The sequence below is a fragment of the Rhynchophorus ferrugineus genome, unplaced genomic scaffold (genome assembly GCF_030347505.1).
Source record: "Rhynchophorus ferrugineus isolate W39M unplaced genomic scaffold, kcgeb_rfMv2 rfM2, whole genome shotgun sequence".
NCBI classification, from domain to species: Eukaryota; Metazoa; Arthropoda; class Insecta; order Coleoptera; family Curculionidae; genus Rhynchophorus; species Rhynchophorus ferrugineus.
The window spans coordinates 71,388,011-71,411,527 of NW_027472581.1; the positions used below are offsets into that span (position 1 = coordinate 71,388,011).

General features: G+C 30.6%; 1 protein-coding gene across 2 annotated transcripts in view; it reads right to left on the reverse strand.

Annotated features, from left to right (window-relative positions):
* Positions 1-23,517, reverse strand: part of LOC143190354 (orexin receptor type 2) — a 419,319-nt gene that overhangs the window by 43,979 nt on the left and 351,823 nt on the right. For both annotated transcript variants that reach the window (XR_013004215.1, XM_076394586.1), the window contains exons 5-6: positions 5,683-5,883; positions 5,472-5,597 (exon numbers count right to left, since the gene is read on the reverse strand). Coding sequence is in view for 1 of the 2 variants with exons in the window: in XM_076394586.1 (XP_076250701.1) it covers positions 5,472-5,597; positions 5,683-5,883 (327 nt within the window). In the remaining variant the exon portion in view is untranslated. The remainder of the gene's footprint in view (positions 1-5,471; positions 5,598-5,682; positions 5,884-23,517) is intronic.

A 23,517-nucleotide genomic window follows, 5' to 3' on the forward strand; every position in this document is an offset into this window, starting at 1 on the left:
TTATTTAATAATGCTATATAACCCCTTTTCTTAATTTGTGCTGCATAGATATAGGACTTTTTGTTTCAATTTCCAACAGTTTATATTGAACTTAGATCTTTTCATTTGCACAAAAAATATGCTATTAATGTTTATGGAAGTAGTAATCTGTAATATAGAACAAAATAAATACTGTAAATCAGTTTTAAGGATGATTTTGCGAATCAGTATATTTGTGTCTTTTAAGTAGTATTTGAATTCCTCGTTGATAAAATGAAGAGATTGTCCTTAAATTATATACTTTTGGATCTATCTAATAGTTATTCTGATATATTCATGTTTATTTGATGCTCAGTTAGACTGATATCAGAATAACACATACGATGATCAAAATAACTAATAGTTCCTTAACAACAGATAACCATATAAAATAGTTTATACCGGATAAATGTAGAATAGTTCTTAAAATTGTGTTTTCAATGGTAGTAATATATCTTACATAATTTATTTCAAATTTCTCAATATTAATCTGCAGTTGTAATAAGGTGTATTTACATTTGCATGCATTTTGAACAGTTGCTAACCAACTTAACTGCTAAACTAGATGGTTTTAATGTTTCCCTACATATAATACTACTTTTTGTGGTAAAAGTGTGTACAAACGCTAATCATCGAATACTCAAAATTGTATTTTACACATTCATTAGTTTTGTTGGTTGATATAAAGAAATATGCTGTAGAAGGAAATGGAACACTACTGCTGCTCCATAATATCCCAATTGTCAGTTTTGGTTTTTACGGTTTAAATCTGATGTTTTTCATGTTAATGAAAAACAATGGACTGGAGGCCGAAAAAGTTCGAAGATAATGAATTGCAAGACTTTCTTGTTGAATGAAAACCCAGTTTAAACTCTTAAATAGCTTTTACATAGTTTACTGGTCGATATTGACATTGACAGTGACATTAACATCAATTCGTAATATTCAAGCTTTGTAGTGTATATGGTGGTATCAACAAAGTCTATTGTGTTTCGAGCTAATAACCGTATTACTGCAGCTGTCCACAGGTGTCAATTGAACATATCTAATGGCGTATTAATGCATAAAGGATTAGCAATAGCGAGTAACAGTCATCTTGTGAAAGATATATCGTTGCAACTCGAATGAAAATCTCCGCCGTACTCAGTGTGCTCACCAAACATAGAGTCTTGAGATTACCACTTGTTAAAATCGATGCAGCAGGGTTTGGCTAGTATACGGTTTCCAAATGTTGAAGGAGTCACAATAAAACCAACAACGTTCTTTTTCGTCATGTTGCCAGAAAGTTTAGAAGTTTTACAAAATGTTGGAAAATATTTTGGTTAATACATATTGTGTCAATATTTTACAATAAATGCCTTTTTAACGTGATCAGAATTAGATTTAGAATTAGATAGATAGATAGAATTAGAAATCAGACTAAAATGATCAGAATACACATAAGTACTTAAAATATTTCATATCTGCTTACATTTCATATTTGTGAATAAAAACTAATTCTGCGTTATTTTTCCAACAATATTGTGTCAGCAAATTGTGTAGTTTATATTTCTAAAAAGTAACTTTTAAAATCTCGTATTTTTCCGTGATAACATCTGTGGTCCATTCGTGCACCACTAGCGTTGTAATGTTTCGCAAATTATAATGAACAGTCCAAAAAGTAAAACTAGGAAAAATAAAGTTAAATCTAATGGTTGTATTTTGTTGCTTGGCTTCATGGAGTATTTTAAATTTTGTTTTAAGTTATGTTATTAGAATTTAGCTGCTTAATTTAATAGCGTAAACTTCGCATGTCCTGTTTTCCTGTTTTCCTTGATAATACAAAACAGATTAATTTTAATTCAAAACAATTTGTCTTGCAATTGTCTTAAAGTTCCTTTCTTTTCAAGAATATTTTTATAGTAATTTTATTCGATATGTCCGCTCTCGATGACAGACTGTTAACTGACTGATATAACATTAAAATTTTAAATTTTTAAATTCAGTAGTATAGAATAGGGGTGCCGAACAAATATCGACATATCTTTTCGATATTTTTTCAAAAAAATTAAATAATTTCTTAAACATTATAGAAGCCGGCTTGGTGGCGCAGTGGTAAGGGCGATGGGACGGTTCTCCTACTGTTGCGATAGCCGCGGGTTCGAATCCTGCTGGGGCATGGTCGTAAATTTATGTTTGTGGTTGTTTAAAATTTGTGAATATTCTAGGCAACAGTGCAAAATCCGACAAGGAAAATGATCCCAGTTACGCCAGTAACCAGGCTATGTAAGACCGGATGTCTTCTGGGATGATCGATAGTCGGTAGGCATAATGCTGAGGACCGTGGTTCGGAGCCTACGTGAAACTTTAGGCCCAGTCCAGATAAACCCATAGTTGGTAAAAGGAGACTTAAAGAAAACATTATAGAAAACCATTTAATTATATTTAAAAAACTTTTAAAATTGGTACTGAATTTTAAAGGTTTAGTGTATTTTGATACTTAATTTTAAAATATTAGTATATTTTGGTGCTTTATTAAAAATACCAATATATATATAGCAAAAAAATATAGATATTTTTAAAATATCGATATTTTTCTCGGTGGCCGATACCCCTGGTATAGAATTTAAAATATAAGATTTAAAATTGTCGGACCATTCTTTGTGACGGTCGTCAGAGTAATTAGTTCTTTTCGGTATTGAAATAGAATATATCAAATCCAAACATCAGATGGTTCACGCAAGATAGCTTGTCACAACCGCTATATCTGAAATTTTGTTAAAATGTAACGGCTGAAATAAAATTTGTTCACAGTGTTTTGTTCACATTTTCTCTGTTTATTCCATTATATTGAACATACATGACGAATATGCTATTTTAATTTAAACTCTAATATGTTGAGTAATAATCAAACGAGAAATTAAAAAAACACGTTGTTATAACTCCAAACAGTCAAACATTTCTTATAATGGTAGCTAAACTAGAAAATTCTGATATATGAACCAGGTATACTATACAAAGATATTTTAATTAAAGTTAATTAAAACAGTAACTAAAACAGTTAATTAAAACAGTTACATATAGTAACTAACAAATAAGCATACTATTAGTTATTAGTTCTAGTCCGCAATATCAACATTTGGTTAATGTTGGAGTTGGTTTAGTGGTTTCAATTTCGAGAAGGTCAAAGATCATTAAATTACAAGATTTATTAAGTGGCGATATAAAGTTAAAAAGGAAGAGAGACACTTTCCATTTAGAAAAAGTGATATCCTGTTATTTAAGAAACGAATGAAAATCTAGATAAGTTGTAATTTGAAAAACATATTTAAAAGGCCAAGAAAGAAATACATTTTCCACCATAGTATATTATATTGGTATTATATAGAAATGAAAATTTATTTATACTTTCATAGTCCTCTCAAATTATTTGAAGAAATTGTAATGGCACAGTTTTAGGAGTTGTTGAAATTTGTAAACATCATTATAGTTGATTGTTATAAATAATACCTAATCGTTGTAAGATATGGCAAGAATTTTTTGTATACGGACATTTGGACACTTATTACGTCTGTAGAAAATTACTGGAGATATTTTAGGCGTCTAATTTATTAACCCGCTTAATTACGCCAAAATGAAGCACATGTGGGGTGAAAGGGATATGCGCAACTTAGTTTATATCAAGCAGGTATTCGATATAACGCGATTACTAACACCAGAAACAGGACTAATTATTAGGGACTTGCCTATATTATTTGACTATAAAAAGGTATTTGTAAAGAAACACTGACACTACATATATATTCTTTCAATGTTGGTTTGGCAGCGTTACAATCATCTACCCACTTGCTATATCTGGTGACTACGCTGGGTGCGCATTATATTATATACTAGTTATAGCAATACGTTTTCCGGAACTCTTCAAACTTGTGGTCGAGTGTTGATGTGCAAGAAGATAACTTTGTGTCTGTTACTCGCTATTGCTGTTCTTTTTTGGAAAAATATATCGTTCAATTTGTTCATATGGTGTTGGAAGACATTTGCAGTATCAGTTTCATTCGGCATCTTCTAATATACTACACCTTGCTAATCTTACCATATTCATATCAATACATTAAAAGCACTCCGCATGTGTGTCGATATGAATGGTTGTTGTGGATTATCCCTTGATTTTTTGATAATTGTAGTATACATCCACTTTTCATTGGTACTCATAATATAGTATAGAAAACTCGATTTTTGTTTCGTTATCTGGCATTCAATGAAACTGAAGGATTCGAAATAGCATTTGAATAGTATCGCATGTAAATGCCTGGAAATAAAAATTAAAACGAAAGTAAATCGGTGTATGTGCAGTTCACCTACAATCAGACCGTACAAGCACCAATAACATTAAATAATACTATCATTCCATATAGCAACAACGCTAAATATCCCGGAATGAATCTTGACGCTAAACTTCGCTGAAAGGAAGTTATAAAGTAGAATAGAAAAGCACTGGAATTGAAATATAGGAAAATTTATTTGGCTAATTGGAAGAAAGTCACAATTATCAGTGCATAATAAATTGTTATTATATAAGCAAATACTGAAACCTATATAGACATACGGAGTTCAATTATGGGGATGTTCTGCAAAGAGTAATACAAACAAAATACAAATTTCTCCAAACAAAGTCCTGAGAAGTGCAGTAGGCGCACTCAAATACTACAAGACTGACTGCCTACATCGAGACCTTCAGATACCCACAGTCAGTCAAGAAATCAAGACAATTGCAAGGGGGCATGAGGAAAGACTCCATTCTCATGAAAATTTTGAAGTATTGCATTGAAGAGCATGACACAGATGCAAATAATCAAACCATCTGATCTTGTGTAGGTTAGTGTAGTGAGTTGCAGTTAATAAAAAATACAGCAGTGACATGTATAAACATTATTTCACCAGAGACTGAGTTAGGGCCGATGGGTCCTCCTAGTTATATACCTAGACTTAAGTTATCATAAAGACAAACTGTAGGTTAGTCGGAAACGACTAGTAACAATGTAATAATTAAATAATAATAAAAAAACATATATTAGATAAAAAAGTAGGCATCGTTATTGGTTTATAAATAAAATAATATTTTTCCAGTCCATTCACTTTTATTTTAATGTAATAATTTTTTTAACATAGTTATCCAACTATCAAGAAACTTTTCGTCCTATAACAAAAGGGTCAGAGTCATTTTCGGATTAGGCATAAACACAAACATAGAGATTATGTCACTGAATTTTAGCAAAACTGTGTTTTATTTAATTTAATATTAGGCCTTGAAGGTTTTGCAATGTACGAGATATTTCGCCATTTATTGAATTGAATTATAGATATTCTATAATAATTAATAAATAATATATATTCTATATTTAATTTTAGAAAGTAATAACAAACTTAGGGTCTTATATACAATTACAATATGTGATTTATGTGTGACTTACCGACTCATTTGCCAGCAAACAAACATTGCTGGTGTCAGACAAGTAGGTAGGAATGCCAACCATACGAAAAGGACGTAGGTGTAATCAAAGTGGCTGCTATTTTCATACGTTTCCACTAATGCTAACCTAACATAGCAAATATAAATCAATTATTAGAAAATACTCTAAAATGAGTTTAATAATGTGTTAATTTATTTCATTGTATATTTACCTAGCTAGACGCATTATCATGAGCGGTAACAAACAAATGGCGTACATGGTGACTATAGAACCCAGATACTTTTGAGTTCGTTTTTCTTTCATCACATCCAACTCAGATTCGTGAACTTCATAACGTGTCCTGCAATTATCCTGTTCTCTAAAACTCTCCGGACTATACTGACTGGTGCGGTCAAAGTCTCCTCTAGTGCTTCTGCAAAAAATGTTAAGAATATTTTATTATTTTTTATTTTGCTACCTTATACATACTTTTTTATATCCTATAAAGGACAGCCTTAAGAATATTTTACTGTTATTTATTATCATATCAAAAGCCATGACTGAATTAAATCATAAAACTTTTGAATTAAATCCGAATGAAAATTAATTAACTTCTTTTCAAGATTGTTTCCATAGTTTGTGTTCTTGCAAAGCCGTGTAAAACAAAAATAATCCGAAACCTTTCAGAAATAAATTTAAAAAAGCGCCGTTGGCTGAAAATTCAGCAAAAAGTTTCGCGAACTAATTCGAACTTCGACCTGAAATTCTTACTTGCGTTCTGGATAATAATATATCAGGAATATGTTCAAGAAAGGGAGCTCGGAATATATGAAGAAAGTTCCATCACGCAGCAAACAACGTTTTTATTTTGTTCGACGCAGGCATAATTTGTTCTTTTCACGCTGCATATTCTTTACATATTTGAATGATTTTATTGTGGATGGATCAATTAATGATTCGTTCGCTTTATTTGGGATAGTTTAATTAGACCGAGCATTGAATCACATAATGCGATTAATTACTTTTTAAATCAAAGTAATTTAACGTTGCGAATTCACCAAATATTAGCCCCAGAAATTCTTCTTGCTTTTTTTGTTACTTTAATTGTAACATTTATTCCTAGTTGGTCGTAGTTGTTCTTATTGATTCCCCGAATATATTGAACCCGTTAATTTCAATAAAGAGAGGAAAACTCTCATAATGTTCCTCACACTCAGATTTCCTTGGTTGATCAGGTTAGATAATTTAGGACTTCTATCTAATACGATAAAATTCACATTCACATAGTTTTATTTTCAGTGAAAGTAAAATATATTTTTTTTAAATATGGACATAAAGTGACATTTACTACTTTCAAATGACAGAATGAAATCCGACTTCTGCTGATGATGCCATTCCCAAAATATATATAATATTTTCCTAAAATATATTTGCAAGAACGTATTAAAATATTACAGATATCAATATGTTGAGTGCAGAGAATGTTTTTTTTTGTTTTAAATATAATTATTTATATTAAAATGGTATATGGACAGTTCCTATTTTTTATGTCTAGTTTTAATTAAATATGTCATTTCTAATTAAAATATATGAATATATTTTAGGATGTAAGTTATTTCTCTATACGAACCCAAAAATACATTTCAGAAAGGTTAACTTGGATTAATTTATATATATATGTTGAATAAAAATGTTTAGATTCTACTAATATTTAAAGGACACTATATTTTTATGACTATAAAGCAATATATTTTCATGTCAAACGCAGAATTCGATTTATCGAGGATAATACGTTTTTTTTGTTTGAAAATAAAAGAATATGGTGATGTGTAGTATTTACAATTTTTCCAAGTGTGTTGTTGTTACAACATTGATGTTAAACTACAAATAATGACAGTATATCCAATACTTCCAAAATATTTATGCGTTTTATATTGGGAGATGTTTAATTTCGTTTATTTTTCCATTTGTTAATAAAATGAAAAAGAAAATATCATTTTCGATGATGCCTTCACATACTTTTATATCTGCTTATTATTTTTTACATTTCTTCCATTAAATATGCCATTAGTGATATAAAGAACGGTCATGTTTCACTCTCGATTTTGAAAGCAGGTCTTTTTTATCGTGTTAAAGCAATTGGATTTTTTTATCAAAGAAAGCAGGAGATTCCATTTTTTATATCGACAAAATAATGTATAAGGTTTTTATACATATTTATTTAATTTCTCTGTTATATCAAAAGTTTTATTAATATAGACCAAATTGAATATACTTACATAATGTTTATATGATAGAATTTCTGTAGTTGTAGTTTATATGATTTCTGTTATCTGTAGGCAAATATTTACAATTTCATTTTAGCGCTAACTGATTTTATATTTTCCAATCCAATGACGCCTGACAATTTTTGTTGTTTTACAATCCTAATTATTATACGTCATCTTGGTATAATTAGCTATCTTCATCTATATTCAGCTATCTTCTTGTAATATATAATCTTCTTTACTGTTTTTGTATGTTTTTGAGGCTAACATGAGCTAAAGTAGGCTTCCTTTTATACCTTCAATCTAGTTTCAAGCTCTCGCAAGCTGTTATGAAACATTTGATAAAGTAAGGCATGGGGCTACCCATGAAAAATGACAATTGGCAAATGACTTACCTAGTCAATTGAGTTATATCCTAAAATTCTATATTTATAATCGTCATTTCATTTCATAAAATAAGTTGACAAGCATTATTATTTGAAATATATCTAAGCAGGCGTACCACAAAGTAGAGCCCTTGGACCAATATTGCATATACTCTTTTCTACACATTTCTTCTCTACTACATTTTTTGATGATCTTACACATCGCTACTCGCGACAACTGTAAATAGCCAAGCTAAATCTAAAGTGGAAAAGCGTGTTAAAGATAAACGAGCATAAATTGATATGAGGCCCGCTAGGAAAATGAGCTTGGACGACAATCCAAGTTAACACCCTACAACAAACTGTTATTATACAAGCAAATCTTGAAGCCAGCGTGGACCCACGACGTCCAATTATTGTACAAAGAAATTTAATATTAACATGATCCAAACTTAACAAAACCAGTTCTACGCGGCATTGTCTCTCACTCTTACGTTATATTATAGATGAGGAAATCCATAAAGATCTAAGGGTACCAACGGTGAACAAAGAATTCAATATGTTTGCGAAGAAACATCAAGAAAATTTGCGTGATGATCAAACAAAGTACCTTGAACTAATATAGTTGTGCATGAAAATTTTGACGTGTTTTAAACTAATGTGGAGTACACCATTGGGAGCACATCCATCAAATCTTAAGTAAGTTTAGGTCTGAAATCTTAAATCTGAAGTTTTAAAAACTATATGGAGGAAAGATCACTAGACAGTTGTAGCTAATAACTTGTTGTATATCTAATAAGCTATAAGAAAATTATGTAGGATCCGCAAATGTTGATTTCAAACTTTTCCCATATCCAAATATGAATTGAAATAGAAATGTGAAGTAGAAAACCAGATAATCATCTAAAATTACTATCTATCAAATTATCTGTTCATTAGCTATTTATGTTATCAAAAATTGTGGCTTGACCACTAGATTACGTACGAATCAGACTTAAAATTCGTCTTTTTGAGGAATTAAACAGATTTTTAGAACTGAAATATAAGTTGATATTGTATTAGTGTATATTCGTAGTTGAGTCGATATGTCAACTCAGACTTTTGTATTTTATACATATTTTGTGTATGTATGTCTATTGTTTAAAAAATAAGTCGAAGAAATTTTACTTCATCAAGTAATTTACATTAGTTTCAGCTTAGTAATATTAACGTTTTATCGAAACTAACAATTTTAGAAGTATATGTTGTTTTATTTATAAATATGATGGGCACAATGGGATCTATATATTTTGTTTTCTTACAGGTTTATATTTTTCGGGTATCAAAATCTGTATTAGATCTAAAAGTACAAAAATAAATGTAGTTTTATTCAATTGGCAGTCTGTGGCGGTCATGCTATTTTGTTGTTATCTGTTTAACCTGTTTATTATTCAGTTAATTGACTTAAAATTACATTTTATTTTTATTTTTAAGTTACAAATGAAAAAACTTTTGGATCAAAATGAGCGTTTGTTAATATAAGTGTTGTAGTTGTTTTACTTATTTTATCACAGATGCTGATGCTTTCAAAGTTGACTTTCCAAAGCTTATTGTTACTCTAGGTACGCTATATAGCTCAAGTTACCAAAGGAGATTAATTTTGAAATCGTTAATTTTTGACTCACAGCTTCTTTTATCTCCTTTGAACATGACCTTTATTGAAAACTATATATTTGAAGAATAAAATTTTGATAAAATATCCATCCATGATATCTTCCAGTATTCGTTTTTAGCATTGCTTATTGGCTTTGTATCACTGCACATATTACTGATATAGCACTGCTCTCTTTGTAATACTTTTTTAATAATAATCTAATTTTTTTTCTATAGTTGGTAAAATAAAATCCATTTTTGTTAACTACGATTTATCTGAACTGGATATACTGATTAACGTGGGTTTGGAACTACGGTCCATAAGCATGGCGGGTGACCAACTTAGAGATCATCTCATAAAATATACGGTTTTACCCTGTCTCTTTACCACAGTTTTAAGTTTAATTTTTGAATATTCGATGTTTTTATATGAGTTCATTGTTTGCAGTTCAGATCTTGTTAAAGTTATAATGTCGTTAGTAAAGGATAACAATTGATATCGTACTTGAAAAAACATTTCAATTTTCATTTGTACATTTTTAACAAATATCTAAATTAAAACGTTTTAGATAGATAATGAATCAAATATATATTATATAAATATATATTTAAAGTTAAAATTAGAGTCTTAGAAATTGAAAACTTATAAATAAAAAATAAATTTGGGGTTATTGTTCTCCACAGCCAAAATCTATAATGACTCCTCTTTTAAAAGGAGAGCTCATGTTCTTGCCAATGAATGTTGTTCTTGTAGGTGTATAGCAAATCTTCTTTTCAAGACTTTGAATTGTCATGATGAAATCGTTAACCGAATTTTTTACCGTCAAAATGTTAATTTTATTCTTTCCGTCGGTTTACGATTTTGATAAATGATGTTCCAAAGACAGAGTTTTTTATATAAAAAAACTTGTTAAGTATTTCTCTTTTATCTGGTGAAATGGGTCTTTTGACAATAGCTTCTTGAGGCCTTTTCGATGAGGAAAGTTTCAAAACGTAGCAACTTATTAAATAAATAAAACTTTAGGGAGTCTTATAATTTTAATTTGTTTACTACGTTTTATATACTGACAGATTTTTATATAAAAACCAGAAATGTACATGTATATTGTATATGTATATTCAGTCATAATTATTTGAATTTTTTCTAGGGAACGTACGAACAATTATATATTATTAATTATTTTAAAATTTATATTAAATTACTAAACCTCTTAATATATAAATGGTAATATCCGGCTTGGTAGCCATAGTGGACATCACCACAAGGTGGTCTTTATACTGCTAGGACAGCTGCAGGTTTGAATCACGCCTGTCTATGCGATACTGTAAAATCTAACCAGATACAAGCATACAAGCGTTGATGAAGCTTATGGTAACCATGCCCCATGAATTTCAACATATGAATATTTGTTTCCACATTCTAAAAGTAGTGATTTTTAGATTTTTAGAGCATTCTGAGCACGAGGATTTGAAGGCACTACTCGATGATCATCCATGTAGAACTAAGAATAATTTGCAGAGTTGTTAGGGGTAATACAAGACACTATTTCCAATAGCTTAAAGAACATGGGAATGACCCAAAAGCTTGGATATTTTGTGCCGAATAAATTGAAGTCAAGACACATTGAAAGGCATTTGGGCATGTGCCAAATGCTAGTTTAACGGCAAAATCGGAAAGGTCTTTTGTATCCTATTGTTATTGGTGATGAAAAGGGGATCCATTGTGATAAGCAAAGCGAAAAAATCAGCGACCACCATGCATTCATCAAGGTCAACGGCAAAGCGGAATATTCATGGTTTCAAATTGATGTTCTGTGTTTGGCTGAATTAGGTTGGTGTGATATACGTATACTATGAGCTTCTAAAGCCTAGTAAAACCATAAATGGGGATCGCTATCGACTAGAGTTGAAACGTTTAAGCTCAGAATTGACGCTCCATCAGTGAAAATATACTTGGAAACATTAAAATGGGAAGTGCTACCTCACCTGCTCTATTCTCCAGACCTTGCTCCTTATGATTACTACTTATTTCAACGTATGAGTCGGGACCTTCCTGAACAGAGCCTCACGAGCGGTTGGGCTTAGTTAATAAGATATCAAGTATCAATAATTAATAAGATATGCAAGACAAAATTGGCACCCAAATTTCATTCCGAGTTATTGTTATACTACATGACAGGGATTGTATTAAGACAAATATGCCTGAGCAGAAGTTTCCGATTTTTGCATCCACGATGACCTACTAGTTGTTATTTGAGGCTACTCCATGTTTATGATGAATTTGATTATATAAACAACTTTACTATTTGAATTGATTTCTCGAAATGTTCTTACTGTGTGTGTACCTTAGCTCTGCTTTTGTAAAATTCACAATGGATTCGTAGTAACTTAATGTATTTACATTTATATTAGAATGTTTTGTAAATTGTAATGTAAATAATTATATTATACAATTTTGTTTCCATTTCTAGTTTATTCATACTTGAGAAATTAAGGTACTAAATTTGACGTAATATGATAATTGAACATAAAGAGCAAATTTGAAAGTAATTGAATATTAGTCATAATTTAATATATTATGATAAACACTTTATTATTATTTTTATTACAGTTCTATTAATATGATATAACTATGACTATGGTATATATGTAGTATATTAGGCATAATATAGCAAAATTTAACAAAATATTACTAGAGAATAATCGCCATAAATTAAAATGCCTACGAACATTTTTTAACTTGTTGCATAAATAACAAAATTAATAAAACCCGGTAATAATTGAAACTTTTATGGTTTTAAACTTCGTTATATTGTATATTTCAAAAATAATAATTATTGCCTTAATAAATTAATAATTTACAAGCCGGAAAATATTAGTTAAAATATTTATGAAGTGGAAAATTATGTTTTGGAAAATATTTGGATAATGCTTATTTTGCCAAGAATTTAAAGAGTAATGTTATTATTGACCAGCCTTTAAAATTGGTGAAATAATTTTGATTTTGGTAATATTTAGAGTTAATTAGCATGACTATGGTTAAATTTAATAGACTCTGATATAAAATACAATGGGACATATATTAATATTACATAACATATACAAGTTATATTTTACATTTTCATTTACATTAGCTTAGAGAAAGAATTAAATGCGGAATATAAATTTTTATATTTTATTATTGATTAAGAAATTCAAATGTAACAAATAGATAATGAATAGATGAATAGAAATGTTATTGGATAACAAATAATAAATAAAATAGTTGAAAAGCGAGTTGAACATAAACCCGATGATAATAGTTTTTTGAATTAGTTGGCTTGTAGATAGTTAAATTAAAATATTAATTTATTTTAAACCGATCTTAATGAAATTATATTTAATTTAATCCACAAAATACCTTGAAATAAATATAGAAATCGTGAAAGTGAACCAAAATATTTTTAATTAAATATCAATGTATAAATTTTAATTGCATGTTTATTCACTGTACTCGTCAGATTTTATTGTTGTTGTTTTGGGAGTACCAGAGAGCTATTGTCATAAACGGTACTAATCAAGTACAAAAATAACAACTTTTCGATATAATATAATTTTCTATATAATAGATATATGTCATCTGTAATTTTTGCTGTTTTTGTATAGAAACTGAGACAAGTGGATGGTATTACATCATTTTTCTCGAGAATATTTTTATGGCGAATAAATTATGTCTATATGGGCTGAATAAGGAATACGTGCTTCTGGCATTAACGACAACACTTCTCGGGGTATACACGTAGTTGTGAGGCAGTTTCGTTGGCTTCAGATTGAAACCATTAGCTCTGAATGGGATGAAGGTATTTAATTAACTAAATCTTATTGCGTATTGTCAATGTTCCTATTTACGTCAACAATTTATTGAAATAACCTACAAAAGATTTAGCGAATGAAAAAAGACTTCTAATAATATGATTATACCGTTTTACATACTTCATCAATTTTCAAATTTATTAGAGATAAAAAAGAAGAAATATTATGGGCGGTTAATATTGATGAGAACATCGAGTTATTACCATCTTAAAAACGATTTTTTCGACGCGGTCTGAAACCAGTAGTTTAGCAAGAGTACACAACGTGAGCTTTAATACATTTTCAAACATATTTCTTATATCACACAGTTTATTTTATCCCATAAATGTTTTGAATATATAATGTGATGAAATAAACAGATATCAGTTTTATATAGTTAAATATGCTTAATTCTTAATGCTGTAGAGACCTTGGGGAACGTGAATTTTATATATTAGAATATACAAAATACCCAGAAAGTATCATCGCAGTTGTTGAACAAGTGAGGGGTGCCTGCAGCGACGCCCAGTTAATGATAATGAAGATCTGGAAACCTCGTGACATTGATGTCTGATATCTTTGAAAGCAATCGTTATTCTTCGAACCCTGTTCGCTCGGGTATAATCGGAATTACCCTTCGGGTATAATTGTGTCTTTGTCTCCAATGTAAAATTAAATATCAGTAATGCATGCTAGATAAAATTAAAACAATGATTTGAATATGAATGAAATGATGATTTTGAAGGTTTTAAGTTAATTTAGTTCAAAAATTAGCGTAGTATATAAACACTCTAATATTTAATTGTGGTTAAACATAAATAAATTCACCACAAAAACATGTAGACCAATACATTTGTCAAAATTAATGTACATTAAAGTATATGTCATATTAAATATATATGACAGTTATTTTAACTAAATAATGATATACACACCTTTTAGCAATTCCAAAAGTAATTCAGTAATAAATAGTAAAAACTCATATTTAATTGGGCCAAAAGAAATTTCTTAATTTACGTAGTTGTTTACAATATATTAATTTAAGAAGTTAATCATTGAATCCATTTGAATTATATTTTAGTCAGGAAATATGTCTGCTTGTCTATTTTTCTTTATAGCAGATGAATTTTTATTAGCAGACAACTTTTATTATTTGAATTATACTATCAGCGATCTAACCCTCTCGGACGCAGCGTCGTAAATGGCAACCATATGGCGATAAGGATAAGGAATGAATCAGCGATGAAAATACGATCATATGCAAAGAGTAATTTCGAATATATTCGAGCGAACAGGGTTTACAGAATAAGTGATTATAATAATTAATTAATAATCAGTAAGTCACTGATTGTTCAGTTCAGACGTGCCACCATCGACTACCTAAGCATATCTCAGGTTAAACTGCGCCGCTGCCTTTTTATCTCTTTCTATTTTATATAGCGTTAATAAATCACGGTCACCATGTAAATATCACTGTTTTATTTCGTCTTACTTTCATTCACCGAGCCATATAACCCCCAAAGTACGAATATACTTTAAATTCATCAGACATTTGAATTAAATGCACTTTTATAAAATATCTTACATACGTAATGATGCACGAACATTTTATATACTCTACACTGTAATAATTTGATGTGTGAAAATCTTACCCATTTTATGTATTTATCTTTTATTATTTCCATTGTCTTGTTTACTGTTGTAATAACCTTTTCTTGGTAATTACTTTAATATTAAATATTATTTTTAGTTTTAATATATGATAAATGAATCTAAAGATACTGCTAATAAAAATGAACATTTTACACTTTAAAGTCCTAAGATAAATTATAATAAAAATATAATTAGAAAGTGCGGTCCTTTGTTTCTCTGTTTCTATTTATAATCGAAAATTAAAACTTATTTTTATGTCAATTTTATTTTCTAGAATAATCGCATATGAAAAATGAGATGTTCATGTAAATTGTTTACTAAAACACAATGTGCTTTTAAGAAAATTCAAATATTAATCAATCAAACAGAAAATATTTACTTCAAATCCTATATTTTCCTCTTGTTTTCTTTATTTGCGTTTAACGAGGGTTATTTGGATTTTATCAAGGATTTTATTATATAGAAGATAAGGCGCTTGTTGTTATGTAACATTAACAGTTGGAATTGAGTCATAATTTTGCAAAATTATTGGTTGTTTTATGTTTTTACTACCCGTCGCGTTTCATTGCTGGAATCAAGCCCTGATGATTGATATCAATTCCCCCACCGTCATATCGCCTTTCTCTTGCAATATCGGCCGAGGCCGAGATATTAGCTGTTCCATGTTGATATAAATGTATTTTTTATTGAAATTGAAGCAGTTGCAGAAGTTAATCTTTCATGATATTGTTGAAATGAAATGGAATTCTTTTCGTTGTTTTCATACTTGATATATTTGCAGCTCATAATACAAATTGTAAAATAAATGTAAGTGAGTCATGAAGCAGATGAGCTAAGATTATGCCCATCATAATTATTTAATTTACTATTTTAGTCATATAAATAATTGTTATTCAAATTAAGAAAATTATTATTGGAAGTCACTGTTAGTGGTAAAAACGTCTTTCCCATGCCATTTTACCGTAGTTAAAAAGAGACAAAATGCTACCTGATGAGTTGGAACATATAACCGAATCTGTCTGTAAAATTCGATTTGTGTTGGTACTGGTCGACACTGTTGTCACATCGCTACGAAAATTTTCAAAACATTAATGATAATAAATAGAAGTTACAAAGTGGCAAACTTTGTGAACCAAAATTGTAAGTTCTGGCGTCATAAATTTTGAGGACGTACATTGACTCTTTTGTTGGTTAGACTATGTATTAATTTTATTATTTTATAGAAGTTAATGTTTAACTTTGTGTAAAATATTTTAACGAGTACTTTATTGGGGAAAGCTATCACTAGCAACTAATACTTCGACTGATGTTACATCCACTTCTCCAAATTATTTTTTTAAAATTAAAATTAATATAATTTTCTTTCCCTAAGTAATTAAATCAATGTTAGGTTCATAGGTTCTTATCCAACGTCTTGCTCTTTCAGCTCTATACGCTATGACTTGTTGAAGTCAAGGTAACTGAGTGGCCTCGAAAGCCACTCCACTCCTAAATTTGTCTAAACATTTGTCGGATGGGTAATGGATGACTTGGTACAAGACTATTGCCAATATTGACTATACTTTGATGATAACACTGTTACTAGAGCATTAATTCATAGTCGAACCTCGTAGAGAATACTCCACTCTTCAACCAATACGCTGCAGATGGTGCCGCATTACCTTGAGTATTCTTCATTTAATCTCGACATAGTTGGCAGCCCACAGCAGCTGTTCTGGTCTCGGAAAGTGTTAATCACCTGTTTGTAAGATTGCTTTCTGGTCTTGATCCATGTCGTTTTCGGGCCTGTTCACTGCGTCTTACACCGAAAAGTTCGGTTTGGCTACAGAATTCTGTGAGGAATTAATTCACCTTTCATTCTATAACTACGTCTAAACAATCCTAACCTATGCCCCTCTGATTATTCCTTAATTTTGCACTGATTTTTGTATCTTAAACGAACCAGTTTATCAGCGAACATAAAATCGGCAGTTTAAGGAGACAGCATAATTGCAATTCACTATTACTTTGAAAAGAAATCAAGAAGTTGAGATGTCATCTCATTTGCAAAAATCAGAATATAAGCAAGTATCCCACTCATACACAACTAAAGGAATCATCTCAATCTTGTTTGATGTTGCAAGGTATAATATTTGATGAGATATGAAGAAAGTACTGACAGATGTAGTTTTGTGTCAATCAGGTTTGTAAGTTGCAATAAACCTGGAAAATGTCACCCTTGTTATAGATGTCAATGGCTTGGGTAAATTTGAACAAACTATATTATGTGAAAATTTGAAGTTGTACAATATAATACTAGAAGGTTTTAGTTGAAATGAATGTCATTATGATTGGTGTTCATAAAATATAACATAGGAAACTGCTATTGATTGCAATTAATGGTAGTGAGTAATTAAATATTTACATATCAACGCATATTGATAGGATTAGGAATGAATATTAAAATGATTGAGTTATTTTTACTGCCGAAGAAAATTTTTCATCTAAAGTTACAAGATAAGAAAATCTCAAGATGATTTAAGATAGTAAATTATTTGCAATGTAGAAAGTGCTTTCTATTTTTTGATTAATTTTATAAAATAAACTAGAAAATTGATACCACGAGTATAATTAATAATTAACATTGGTTAATCTTATTATTTTATTGGTACGATTATTTTCAAAAACTGTATACTCATCGATATTTCAGTTGATAGTTTGTGCATAAGAAAAATGCTAAAATGCTGAAATGTTAAAAATCTTGTTTTCTGTTATTTCAGTGGCTGGTAATATAGACAATTAAACACAGTTGAAAATATCACATATTAATTATTAGGTAAATTTACTAATAATGTAACGTTTATATTACTTGTTGATAATCAAAACATTAACTTAATTAATAGAATGACACAGCCAATTTTTGCAACAATGCTGAACTAGGATTACAAAACACCAAGAAATAAAGATTAATTTTTCAACTAAAATACAGATATATTTTGTGGTTCTGTAGTTCTAGCCACAATTTGAATGCCACAAATGAATTATGAATTATCTGAATTTATTGCGAATATATTTACTTTACGTTCACCTGTCTGATTTTTATAACTGACACCACCCTGCACCATAAAGGACCTTTTACCGAAGTTTATTGTTTGAGAGGAATGTTTGGTTCATGGTGCATATGATAATGCTATAATTCATGTGTAACATATGCTTGTCTACATCTTTCATGGAATCTGTTAATAACTTCGAGTATAATCTAATATCAATTATTAGATATGGATTATTGTCCAACTTGAAGAGAAATAATTAACAAGTTTTGATATATTTATGGAATTAAATTCCTTAGCTGCTCACAAGTCAATTTCTATGGAATGAAAACAACGGTATATTTTACAGATCAGGTAGATGCAACCGAAGTGAATTAAGATAAATTAACTAACGACTATTAAATCGCGAACAAGAAATTTATAAAATTATTTTGAGACAATGTAAAAGTATAGGCAACCTCAGGGGCTCTAGATTTTAAACCAGGCGTGGGAAGTGACGCCCCCGAGGGCCGAGTCTACCTCAAGGGGCTGTGGTTGTGGAGTGTCGACTATGGTTGATATTCCACGACCATAGTACGGGTGTGACAACCCCGGGGCCCCAGTTATGGGTTGTCTTGTATCATCCCTTGTATGTTTATTGTAAATGTCTTAACTAAGGATTTGCATAAAAAGGAACACTACTAGCAGTAGCAGCTAACTATAGGCAATCGGATAGAATCTTGGAACTTAAGAATATTCATCACATAGAAGTAACGGTTGCTCTGCATCCAATTCTAAATTGCTGTAAAGGTGTGATCTCGAGTGCCGTTCTGTCGGTGTGAAATCTTGGAGAATTTGAAGACACAAGGATTAGTCTCAGTTACACGCATTGTTTCGAAAAAAAAAACGGAGTTATCACAGAAACCAATAGCCTAATATTAACCTTCAGAAAGGACACTATACCCGAGAGAGTCACAGCAGATTATCTTAGTCTTAGGGTAAGACAATACGTTCCAAACCCCATAAGGTGTTATCAATACCAGAGTTTTGGACACATGTCATTAAGCAGCATCTTTGCGCCCATCTGCCTATCCTGTGAAAAGAGTGCTCATGGAGAAACCGAATGCGCATCACCGCCCATCTGTGTTAACTGTAATCAACATTCGCCAAGATACAGGGGATGTCCTGTTCATAAGGAGGAATTATTGATATAGGGATTTAAAACAACGGAAAAACTAACATATTTCGCGAGTTCTTTAGGGCTCTAGCCGCAGCTGAAACAATTTAGCTCCTTTTTTCCTCCTGTTGATTGTAATGCTCTCAGTAGACAAAGACATAAGGAATGATTTCAAATTTATCACAAAATATGCGACCGTCTGTCATTTAGAATTCCTACCGCATATAAGAGAGCTACAGAAATACCATTGTGGCGCTACGCACATATGCCTATTGACTTATCCATGCAGGCTCTACATAAAGCTGTTGCTGAAAGCTATCCCAACACTTGCTGTGTATTCGAATGGATATAAACGAGGAAATGGTGTTGGGGCAGCCTTTACATCCTAAGTTGCGGAGAGGCATTTTCAACTTCCTTCCCAGACCAATATTTTCACCGCTGAACTATTAGCAATATATAAAGCCTTATTATCCATTCAAAATAAGCCAGATAGTAGATCAGTAGTAATTGTCACAGACTCCAAGAGTCCCTGGAGAGTTTCAAATCTGCGCGGACAGGTCACACTTTCGTATATAGCATTAAGGAACTTCATACTACCACAACAAGAAGCGACATTAATTTGTGGGTTCTCTCTCACAGGGGAAATGCGGGCAATGAGAGATCTGACTACCTGGCAGGAAGGGAGGAGGATTCGGTCCGATTGGGTTTTCTTTATTGGAGGGATGATATAAAGTCCCATTGTAAAATCCTTTTTAGAAAACTGGACCAACTACATTGGGACCTAGTAATTAACAATAAATTATGGGAAATCAAGAAAGACTTCTATCAAAATCCCACTATTCGAGATATAGGACTGAAGAGATATAGATAGGACTATAGAGATATATAGATTTAAACTGAGCATCTTCTCAACATTGCAGACTCACCCATGAATCTGTTAATAGGTGAAAGGCCTCCTATGTGCAACGAGTGTCAAACCTTACAGACCCCTGAGGCAGCGACTTGGAATGGCGGAATCCATGGAACAATTGTTTCAATTAAAAAATCTGGACTAACTAACCAACTACCTTGCAGCCGTGGGTGCACTGCTTGTTTACATAATTTTACCTTTATTTATTTATATTTTTGTCTATACTCTGTTTATACATTTTGTGTTATGTTATTAATTTAAATCGTTTGTGTATACACTTATTTATTATTATTGTCATGAATTGTAACTAATTTTGTATTCGGCCCTAAATAACCCCAGAGGCTGATGGGCCATAACATAAAATAAATAAATAAATAACAGTATAGGCGACATCAAGACGCTGTCCCATTGATATAAAGACAAGCAGTTCTATGAAACCTTTGTTATCGTGCGAATATTAAAAATCAAAATTTTAATCAAAAATATTCTGGACCAGACGCGAAACTATAAATAACATAGAAAATATACTTAGTTGCTAATATATCGTCCATTCAAAGTTTTTTTAGAAATGCGTCGTGGATATTTATGACGTCGAAACATTACAATGTTGTCGCATCAACTCTGAGTTTTAGTTCAGTTTATCTTTGACATTCAAGAAAATTTTAATCTAATGAATTAAAACTTAGAGTTGATGCTGCAACACTGTAATGTTTCGACGTCATAAATATCCACGATGCATTACTAAAAAAACTTTGAATAGACTATACATCATATTTCCAAGTTGTTACCTAAGTAGCCTATTAAATGTTACGAATGGTTTTTATTGTCAGATTTCTACACTTCTATTCTTATCTAAAAGGAAACATATTCACGTTCATTATAAACAAAAGTACAGTGAGATCAACCAGGTAGATCGATTTTATTTAAAGCAACTTCTTCTTCCTCATATTGCTGTTTTTACAATTGAAGCAACATTAACTACTGATTTTTTCGATGTGTCATTAGAAAAAGAAAACATAAAATTTATGCAGCTTAATGTACTCCGTTTATTGTTACTCTAATAAAACAAAACAAGTGGGAATCACTTGGAATAGAGAAAGCATATTATCAGATACGGCAATAACGGTACACTAATAACATTTTTATGACATGCAATATAAATATTTTTATATGCCCAGATAAGTGTTAAATAATACTTCCGGATGACATAAATAACACCTCCTTGCTTATGGCACATATATGATACTACTGTTAATAAATTAATCTTATTTCTAGACATTATTAACGGATATGTAGCATGATTTCATGTTATTTTTACAACTATTGTTATTTTTAAACCAATGAATAAAATTAATTTCTTGTGATAATTTTTTTTTGGAAAACTATTTTTGATAATTTTCTGTTACTCTAGATTATAAAAAATCCATTAAATAGTTGTGAATAATCACAAAATGAAATGACGCGAGACATTTTAAAGATATTAGGAAATAATATAAAAATTATTATTAATATTTCAATTGCATTTGTGTGAAGCCATTATCAGCAATAATCTATGGGGCGGGGATAGCGCCTACTTCTCAGCCAGTACGCTGCTGTTGAAGACACAAAACTTTCTTCATCATATCTAGCCACTATTGGCGATCGGCCGCAACCATTCTGGCCTCGAACAGCATTAGTCTCATATTTTCATATATATTACTATGGTCTTGATCCATGCCTTTTCTCGAACTGCTAAACGCATCTTCCACCCAAAAGATCGATGTTACCACTGAAATGTTGAGGCATTCATCCACCTTTAATTAGGGAGAAATTTCTAAACCATTATATCTGCGTCTCTTGATTTCTTCCTTTACTTTATTATAGATGTAATATTTCTTTCATCCACAATTTTCAACTTTCATCTACACCCATCATTTTAAAGAAGTAAAAGCTCCTGCAGCTTGGCCGATTTGACTAATTAGTTGAGAAGTAGATGCCAGTAGTAGCCAACTTCTTTCCCTCTATTACGGATTCTAGGTACCTGAATTTCTGTACTTGCTATAACTAACATTAATTTTCAATTCGTATGTGGATCTGCAATGAGAACTCTAAAGGTGTCCATAGTAAGAGATCCCTATAGAAACAGAATCAACAAGCGCATACTTTCTACATCTAATACAAAATTTCATAAACTGACAGAGTGTGAAAATTATATCTACATAACTGTAATTCGTTTTAAATCATGTCTGCTCTTCTTGACTTGTACGCGAGCTCTTTGATGTGCCATTTCAATAAAAAATTTACATAAATAACATCCGACAATTGGCAGGACAGCTATTTCTCTATTATATAGGATACTGTTTGCAACATTCACTACATCATTTTTTTACAATTGTTGAATTTGACTTTTCCATGCTGAGGATACACTTTTCGATCGCCAAATTTGTGTAAAGAGAACGTGAGGCCTTTGAAATAGTGTTTTTACATTGGTCATAGTTATTTTTGCCATTACTTGTGCGGTTCAGCAGTCTTACCGCACGTTACTTATTTTATTGCGGTTAATAATTCGCCCATTATAAGTTTTTGGAATGGATAATTACTGCTGAAGATACTAAAACCTGTGGTAGGTTATGATTGTAGTATCGCTGGAGATGTTCACGGTGTAAGTTTACGAAGATTCCATCGACTTTTTGAAAGTAGCCATTTAAAGAAGATTTGTTCTTCCTGCTCAATTTCCTAAGTGCTTGGTAAAATGTCTGATATTTATGATTTGATAGCAACCTCCAAATCAGCCTTGTATTTCAACATTCCGCTTCGTCCCATGGTAATAGTTGAAATATGAATTAAATCAACCACTATACAATAAATACATATTATATACATATTTAATTCCCATATAGTATATATATATATATATATATATATATATATATATATATATATATATATATATATATATATAAATTTTACATATATAAATAATAAATTTTTGTTTAGTTATATGGTATAAAGACATAATGTAGTTCAAAGTATCGTTTTTTCTATACTGTTTATGTATGACCTCGTCTATAGTGTTTAAGTATTATACCAACCATATTATTTACTTAATACCAGTGTAATTAATTTTCCTCAGCATTTTCTAATATCAAATGTATTCTTTAAGTGGAAAATCCATATAATTATTTTTGGCCTTAGTTCCCTGAAACAAATATCTCTTTATTTAATCCCTATTACAGCAGAAACCC